This window comes from Cryptotermes secundus, unplaced genomic scaffold, assembly GCF_002891405.2.
Source record: "Cryptotermes secundus unplaced genomic scaffold, Csec_1.0 scaffold40, whole genome shotgun sequence".
Lineage (NCBI taxonomy): Eukaryota > Metazoa > Arthropoda > Insecta > Blattodea > Kalotermitidae > Cryptotermes > Cryptotermes secundus.
In genome coordinates this window covers 119526-128820 of record NW_019730583.1, presented here as the reverse complement: position 1 = coordinate 128820, position 9295 = coordinate 119526, and the positions used below count along the sequence as shown (strand labels likewise).

The window sequence follows — 9295 nt, the reverse complement described above, 5'->3', positions numbered from 1 at the left end:
AAAGTTTCTATTATACCCACGTTATTTTGGTGCATATAATAGAATAATAATAGAAACTTAAAAGGATTTTATCTGGTTTTACCTTGAAAAGAGGACTACAGCGTGTGATTTTAACACGAACTAAGACAGTGTAGCAGTTTCAATACAATTTAATAAAATAATTGTAACATATCAAGACACCTGAAGATGGCCGTTTGGGGCCGAAACATGTAGTGTCAAGGTGTATAATATTAAACTAAAAATTGAGTAGTGAATGGAAAAGTGTTGCAATTTTGACGGACGATAAATAATGAACGTTAAGTTGAACAATTGCAACGAGATGCTGAAATACAGAATTACGGAAGCCTTATTCCAACGCTGCATTATTTCTGTCGCCAGTCTGTACTACTTGCAGCTTTCTCTTCCTGTCCATATAAATCGTTCACATGGCCATGAAGAGCAAGATCAAGGTCTTTTGCAATGTGAACCAAGTAGTGTGGTAGATAGGTATCGACGTTTCGGAGAGGAACCTACCTACCAAACTACGTGATCTTAACATATTAATCCTGTTTTCAGAGTTCGTGTACTCCGTCTTTTTCCACTGATGTCTTTTATTTTTTAGAATTTATGGCTACAGAGATACTAGCCCCAAAAATGATGACGGAACCCAATGACATAGTCGAAAGCTGCTTCTTCGAACGTGACGGGTTTGACGATGCTCTACTCTTGGTATTCTTTAGTCTCTTAGACTAATAACCCGTTGAATATTCGTTAATAAGAAATGTTTAGATAATAAATAAGTAAACATTACTCTTCTGGCGCTAAACAACGAAGTTGCGCCCATTTGGTTTGAATGAACGTTGTGCTGACAACAAGAAGAATGTGTGAGTAATTCTGGTTTGAGTATGAGAATGCATGATAGAACAGAAGTGAACAACAAGGTACATTCATCTTAACTAAGTCTAAGACTAAAATGCGTATCACAGTCGGAAACTATGAACACTGCTGCAGTTTTACTCTTGTAATTACTCGTATATCTTAACCTACACTCCCTAACATAATGTTCTGGTGATGTCCCTGCGCTTAACTAATTAAGCATTACGCCATGAAGGCTTATGCGGGATGGATGTATAGATACGCATTTTCTTGACCTCGGCACTAGTAGGAGATGAGTGGTCAGCTTCACGCCCCAGCCGCTTTACCCCCATTGTATAGGAGGCTGGGTGGGCCCCAGAGCCGGTTTGAACGACGTGTAGAAGAGAACATCCTTTACTCTACCGGGACTAGGACTCCGACCTTTCGGCCGTTCAGCCCGAAGCTAGTCGCTTTACCGACTACACTACCCCGGATCATATTGTTTGTTATTATTTTTAGGTATGTACTGTACATGAGAACCATACAAACCACACCGTATGTGTGAAATCCAACAGCTGCAGTTATGAACCGGATCTAAATACATTAATCACAAGGAGATAATGAGGATAATCCTTTGAGGACAGAAGCGCGTTTGCCTGTATGTAAATACAAATAATATTTATTGAATGGATGTAGTAAAGATGAGATATTGAAGAAAGAAGATATGGTTAGATTTATAAAGGCAAGAAGAATCGAATGGCTGGGACATGTAGAAAAATGGATGCTAACAGAATGCCAAGGAAAATCTTGTATGAGAAAATCTATAGTAAAAGAGTAAGAGGTAGATCAAGATTGAGATGGTTTGATGATGTCAGAGAAGACCTTAGAATATTGAAAGTTAAAGGTTGGAGATCCGCTGAGATGGACAGAGATGCTTGGAGGCTGTTGGTGCAGGAGGACAAGGCCCACAAAGGGCTGTAGAGCCGGTTGGTTAGATTAGTTTGGAGTGGATGTGGCAAAGGCTTGTAGGACAGAATGCCGTTGAATGATAGCGAACATCTGCATTTGTGTTTAATGTTGGTTTAATACTAGGGAAGATTTCGTCGCCGTCTTAATTATAGAATATCACTTCCATTTCTCGCATTACCCACGTTTCCTCCTTTTACAAGTAATTCGAAAGGGCCACGCGGGATCGTAGTTGGTTGACGCACTATGCTACAAGCCGGGAGGTCGCGGTTTCGAGTCCCGATGAGGTGGATTTTTTCAATTGACCTAATCCTTCCAGCCGCACTATGGTCCTGGGGTCGACTCAGCCTCTGACAGAGTGAGTACCAGGAATCTTCCTGGGGGGTAAAGGGCGGCCGGCGCATAAGGCTGACAACCTTGCCGCCAGTAAAGGGATACCTTTACTTTACTTTTTACTTTATTGCGCTACTGAGAGAAGTATGGACAATTTGTCTCGTAAGATCACGCTACTTGACAGTAGCGACTTTGAGAGATTACTGCACTCTTCAGCAAGATACATGTCTCGGATATGAAAACTTTGTCGTACAAGATCACGCTAGTTGACAGGAGCCACTTGGAGAGGATACTGCACTTTAGAACAAGATACGCATCTCCGGTATGGACACTTTGTCGTACAAGATCACGCTAGTTTACAGGAGCCACTTGGAGAGGATACTGCACTTTAGAACAAGATACGCATCTCCGGTATGGACACTTTGTCGTACAAGATCACGCTAGTTTACAGGAGCCACTTGGAGAGGATACTGCACTTTAGAACAAGATACGCATCTCCGGTATGGACACTTTGTCGTACAAGATCACGCTAGTTTACAGGAGCCACTTGGAGAGGATACTGCACCTTTGAGCGAGATACGTGTCTCCGGTATGGACGCTTTGTCGTACAAGATCACGCTAGTAGCGACTTTGAGAGGATACTGCACTGTTGAGCAAGATACGTGTTTCGGGTTTGGAGATTTTGTCGTACAAGATCACGCTAGTTGACAGGAGCCACTTTGAGAGGATACTGCACGGTTGAGCAAGATACGTGTCTCCGGTATGGACAGTTTGTCGTACAAGATCACGCTAGTTGACAGGAGCAACTCCGAGAGGATACTGCACTCTCTGGTATGTCATGTAAGTGTGTTAATTGATAAAAATGGTTCTTGCAAGGACATTGCACTAGTGACCAAGCAACGTGTCTCGTGGCCTGAACAATACCCGTTACCTGATAGCAGCAAGGCGAGCAGCAGGTTCGCGGCAACCACAAGCTTCATACTGCGACCGGCACTTGTCACGCGGTGACTGATCACCCTCCAGCTGCTCGCTGCGTTATAAGCCACACCGAAGGACTGCCTTTTGATTCCACCTTTGTTGTGCGACGTCACATACAAGGCCGCTGTGGTAGCGTTACAGCTGGACTGATAGTGATAAGGGTGTACCAGCAAACAACTAAGCGCTAACAAGTCAACCAATGAAGCCGTAAACTGACCAGTCAACCAACCAATCAACCAACGCTTTAATATTAGAACTCCGAATAGAAAATATCACCATTCTTTAACTCTAGCCTAAGTCACTTCAATCCAATCCACGTTACTTAAACCTTCTACTAATACTACTACCACTACTAGTAATAGTAGTACTAGTAGTACTAGTAGTAGTAGTAGTAGTAGTAGTAGTACTTGGAGAATATGGGCCATTGGCCTGTTTTCGACTTCAGGAGAAAATGTCCGCCCGTCTAGCCGTGGTTCGTCCAGTACTGCTGTGCCCTCTGGGTTTTAAATTTAGTAATGTTTTTGAGAGTCTGTCCGTCCTCATTCTTAAAATATGTTCCTACCATGTAAGATTTGAGGCTTTCACTGCGGTGACTATGAAGAAAGCAGTCTTCTGGGATTTGGCACCGTGTATATGTGATGTTAACCGACGTTTCGGAGGAACGTATCGCCTCCATCTTCAGGGTAGAAGAAAAATATAAGAAATCCGCAAGCGAAGAGACCGTGAGAACCGGTAAAAGCAGTGGAGGCGATACGTTCCTCCGAAACATCGGTTAACATCACATATACACGGTGCCAAATCCCAGAAGACTGCTTTCTTCATGTTCCTACCAGTTTTCTTGTTGCCTTTCAATTCTCTCAGTTGAAGTGAATATTTTTAATTCTGAATGTATATCTGTATTTCGTTTTTGATCTAGGAGGGTGTATCCAACTCCAGCCACAGGACGTAGGAACCACACTTCAGCTGACCCTATTTTCCTTTTTTCTGATCGGTTTATTGTCCAGTTTTCACTTGCAGAAGTCAGCATAAGCACTGCCACTGCCTTATAAAATTTTACTTATGTGGTTCGTAAGGTTTCTTGTCTCAATGTTACTAAAACGTAGTTTCATATGTTTCACTTCGTCCTTCTGCCTTCTTGTTGATTCTACAACTGCCTCCTTTCCAACAGGTTTCCCTGCCTTTACTTCCCTCTGCTCGACTTCATCCGAGCTGTTTGCCCCTCTTTTCTTAAAATTTTCCCAAGCTTTCGTATTTCCTTACTTGGTCTGTCTTAGTTTCTGCAGCAAATACACAGCCCAAATAAGCCCATTTATATTGGGAACTACATGCTATATCTCCATCATTAAAGACGGCCGGAACGTGAACCCGACTCTTTGCTTCCATTCAGTGTTCACGTAATGAATTTGTCATCTTCCTTATCTACATCCGCCTGGGCTTGAAGTTGACGGCTCAGCTCCATCTAGTGCTATGCTCAAGAATAGTGGAGCTATATCTCTACTCCCTCATATGTCTGTATGGCGTTGTGATTGATTGATTGATTACGCACAGGGACAAATTTGCTCTTACGTCTTCTGCTGTCAGTTTGCGCCATATTAGCGAAGTACATAGAAATAGACGTGGCCTAACTTCTGTAACTTAAGGAAGCAGACCCTTAGACATACGAGTTCGCAATGTCCTCCTCTATGACCGGAGTTCGATTCCCGGAAGAGGCAGGGTCAGGTGTCCATCCAGCCTCCTATCCTATCCAGTTGGTACTGGAGTCTCTTTCTCTGGGATAAAGAGGCTGGAACGTGAAACTTTCGATTCCCTTCCATGTAATACGTAGATTGGAATTCTTAGAGTTATACTTCCACTCCCGTACGTCTTCACGATGTAGCACTTAATTAAGCACAGGGACAAGTGTTCTCATCCCTTTCATGGGTTTTGCATGCCACGCCCGTCTCGCTCGCCTTGATTTCATCACCTTAATTATATTTGTGAAGAGTACGAATTATGAAGCTACTCATTCTTGTCATTTCCTCAGTTTTGTGTCTAAGTATTCTGCATAATACCCTGATCTCAGACGCCCCTATCCCATTTTTTTCCCTTAAGGTGAGAAGCTAAATTTCACACCCATACAAAACAACAGTGAAGATTAGAGTACTGGATATTTTAATTTTTAAGTTTTTAGATAGTAGCGTAGTTCGTTGAGCCACTATGCCATAAGCTGGAAGGTCGCGAGTTTGATCCCCGATGAGATCATTGGATTTTTCAAGTCACTTAATCCTTCTAGCCGCACTATGGCCCTGGAGCCGATCAACCCCTAACAGAAATCTTCATGTGGGTAAAGGACAACAGGCACGTAAGGCTGACAGCCTCACCGCCATCTATGAGCCCGATTATCTATAAAATGTGGGAACCTCGATGTCTCACAACCCTATGGGCCTTCACTGCCCGTTACAGGGATAGCTTTAAGCTTTCTTTGCCTTTTCTTTAGAGGATATACAAAATATTATAAACTTAAATGGAGCAAGCATTCTCCATATACCATCTGCTTATAATTTCTTCATGAGAACCATTTTTGTCTGTTATTGTCTTTTCCAAATATTGAATGTTGCCTCATTTCCAAACGAGTTTACTAGCTGCTGGCAGAGAATCCTCTTAAAAATGAATCGTTTTGAAGGCGCAGACTGGCGTGGCGTAGCGGGAATACTGAAACTGATATCTTCGAAATACTACTAGATTAAATTTCGGATACAAATTGAGTTTTATTTGTGTCACTTATAACCCCTACATTGTGTTGTGGCACTTTGCCACAGTCCTTGCACACAATGTTTAACCCAGCTCGCTGTACGAGTATTGGGACCATCAGTCTGCTTGCGAAACAAAAGTGTTTCTGATCATCTGAGCGAAGAGACGCTCTCTAGCTTTCTGTTGCGTTTTGTTTGGATCCATCCCGGACCTGGATCTGTGTAGGCACCGCTGCTGTATGTGTTTGTCTTCTCTTTTTCCTTTTGTCAACTACCTGGAAGCATCGCCCTTCAGACCTTTCTGAAGCGAGAAATCCTCATCGCCTCCGATCTCAGTTGTCCGGTAGTTTCTTTGTTCCTGGTTTCAATAAGCCTCTCCTCTTCTATCTGGACTATTTTGTCTGTCTGCATTGTAGCAACATTGTAAATTCATTTGTGCAGGCAGTCTAGAGTTTTGGTTAAAAGTGAGCCAGTGTATTGATCTCACAACTTATTGTACATTCTTGTCCCCTGTGCTTTGAAATTCGCCTAAAAAACTTTATTCCGGCAGCTATGATTGTGTTTGTTGCATAGGCTTATTAGGTTTCATTGCTGAATAGAAGTACCTGTAATGTTAAGAGTATCATTAAGTTCTTATTCTTGTGTTTTTGTTCTCTAGAACAATACTGATTATACCGTATCATAAATAGTACTATTTTAAGCACATTGAATTTTTGCACTCTATTGTCAGACTAATCACATTTTAATGCCGTAAGAAAAAGAGCACCATTCAAGTTTAAGTGGCATCCAGTCTTTCAGAAGAGCTGAATGTGTCAATGGGTACAATGTAGTTCTTGACAATGTTAGGGAAAGACTTTCAGTAATAAAGCAGGAATCGAAAACTTTCATATAGAAATATTTGATCTTAAGAAGCTAAGAAATGTGGACAATGAAGAACTGTATCGTGTTAAAATGTCATACGTTCGCAGTGTAGCAGTAGACGGGCTTTCATGAGCAAAAAGACTTGATGACGCCAGGAATTTCTCATACTTGCGCCAGTGGTGATGAAGCGAATGAGGTGGGGATTGCAGACATGCGTGATGGGTCTGGAATGGATCCGCACAAAATGAGGGTTTTTGTTAAACTTATAGACCTGTATGCTTAATAGAGACGTCGGTTAACTTCGGAAATAGTCAGAAATGTTGGAAACTTTCTTCGAAAAGCTCTAACAATGTTGACTGTTTAGTGATGAGAACTTCGTCAGACTGTAATAGCTCATAAGGAAGGATCGTGCATTTCCAGAACCATGCAGTTAGGTCACTATTGCTAATGGGGTGGGACTAAGTCCCTTGTATTGAGGCCGCTACTGGCCTATTGTACCAAGTTAGGTCACTAAGTTTTTCGGCTCTTACAAACGACAAGTGGAGACACGCGGTAGCGTATTTTTGTTGAGATTATATGCTACAAGCCGGAATGTTCCGAGTTCGAGTAAGAATGAGGTGGATTTTTTAAATTTACCTAATCCTTCCAGCTGCACTATTATCCTGGTTTCGACTCAGCCTCTAACATGAGTACCAGGAATGTTCCTTAGGGGTTAAAGAGCGGCCAGCGCGTAAGGCTAACAAACTTACCGCCATCTGACAGCCGATTGTCTAGAGAAAATGTGGGAGCTTCAACGTCTCACAACCCTATGGGGCTTCATGGTTTGTTACAGGGATAGCTTTACCTTACCCGCTGGCCAGGACTATATATTAGACGCAGTTTTCGAAAACTTTGGCAACAGTAGAGCTGGAAAATTTATTGCAGAGAATGTGAAAATTTCTGCAAAAGGAGTTTAGTTTATCGGAACTTGAATAGAATAAACGATAGTTCCTCGAAGAATTCTCAAAATGATTCGATTAAAGGAACTTCAATTGTGCAAGAATTCAAACCAAAAGAACAGAGATAATTTTAACCCTGAACAATGTAAAACGCGAAAACAATTGAACTTTCAGAATAACAATGAGAACATACTAAAAACAAAATTAATGTTGTAAGATTTGAGGCTTTCACGCGGTTACTATGAAGAAAGCCGTCTTCTGAAATGTGGCGCCCTGTAGATAGTGTTAACCAACGTTCCTCCGAAACGTCGATTAACACAATGTCTACACGGCGCCACATCCAAGAAGACGGTTTTCTTCAAAGTTAATGATCTTCAAGCAAACAGTATGAAGAGAATCGCTCGGAAGATGTATAGGCTTAGAGGCACAAATCAATCTGAGAAGGATTGCCAGTATTGAATCATCATCATCATCATCAGTAATCTGTCAGACGACAGGTCCACAGTCTCTTCCAAAACAATTCCTCCACTTAATGCGATCTAGAGCTTTCTCCTTCAAATGACAGTATCCTCTTCTGTCCCTAAGGTCATCCAGCATCTTCTTACGCCTTCTTCCTCGTCTTCTTGTCACTTCTATCCGCCCCTCTATCTTTCCTTCAATAACTTCTTTCAGAAGGCAGTTACCGCGTAAAACATGACCAATCCAATTAGCCTTCCGTTTCAAACTGATGAAATATGAGACTGGCAGTGTAGTTGTACGTAAATATTGCCAGGATGTTCTGGATGGGCTGAAGGAATGCTTCCATCAGCTGTAAGTGTACAGACTAAAATGCAGGCATATGAACCCATTAGGTCAGTAGTTTATTTGTGCTGAAATCAAAATTGCTGCTGAAAATATTGCTAGTTATTGTTTGAACTCTGGCAGAAAGTAGAACATTATATTCCGAGATACACAAACTTAGATACACAAACAAAAAGCGTTCTGGCTTTTTAATGCTTGAGAAATTTTGTTCTTATCAGCGTAGACAAAAGTTATGCAATATTATCTCAAGGTTAATTCCATGCGCCGAAAAAAAATTGTTGCGATTCGTTGCGGGTTCGTAATGAAAACTGTAATGAAATCCGTGTACGCGAAAATTTGTCTGATGCTTCTTCTATACAGAATATACGTAGGGAAGTCAAAAATTATCCGCACTCTTTGTTTTTCCAATCCATATATACAAAAGTAGAGGTTGAACAAGCACTTCATTTTTCTACATAGTCTCCTCCCTTTTCCATGCACTTGGTCCAGCGGTCCAAAAGCTTGCGTATTCCCTCCATGAAGAAGGTTTTCGGTTGGTCGCGCAGCCATTTATGCACCGCTTCCCCCACTTCTTTGTCCGTAGAAAATCAAAAACCTCGTAAAACATCTTTGAGCGGTCCAAAGAGATGATAGTCGGAAAGGGCGAGATCTGGGCTGTAGGCAGGGTGTTCCAGCACCTCGAAACACAAATGGTTAATGGTTTCAACGGCCTGGCCGTCCTTGAGTGAGTGTTCATTGTCATGCAACAACAACACTTTCTTCGACAATAGGCCACGGCGTTTGGTGCGAATTGCTGGCTTCAGATTGTTGGCCAGCAAATCACTGTATCTTGCACTGTTGATCGTACACCCTTTT

At 42.0% G+C, this 9295-nt stretch overlaps 1 protein-coding gene across 3 annotated transcripts in view; it reads right to left on the bottom strand.

Moving 5' to 3' along the window:
• The window catches only part of LOC111866329 (carbonic anhydrase 7), a 56971-nt gene extending 53788 nt beyond the window's left edge, over window positions 1–3183 (bottom strand). The window contains exon 1 of one of the 3 annotated variants that reach the window (XM_023855170.2): window positions 3065–3183. In XM_023855170.2, the coding sequence (XP_023710938.1) occupies window positions 3065–3113 (49 nt within the window). In that variant the 5' untranslated portion in view covers window positions 3114–3183. The remainder of the gene's footprint in view (window positions 1–3064) is intronic. The other 2 variants (XM_023855171.2, XM_023855173.2) reach the window with 2 other exon arrangements.
• Between the last annotated feature and the right edge of the window lie 6112 nt (window positions 3184–9295).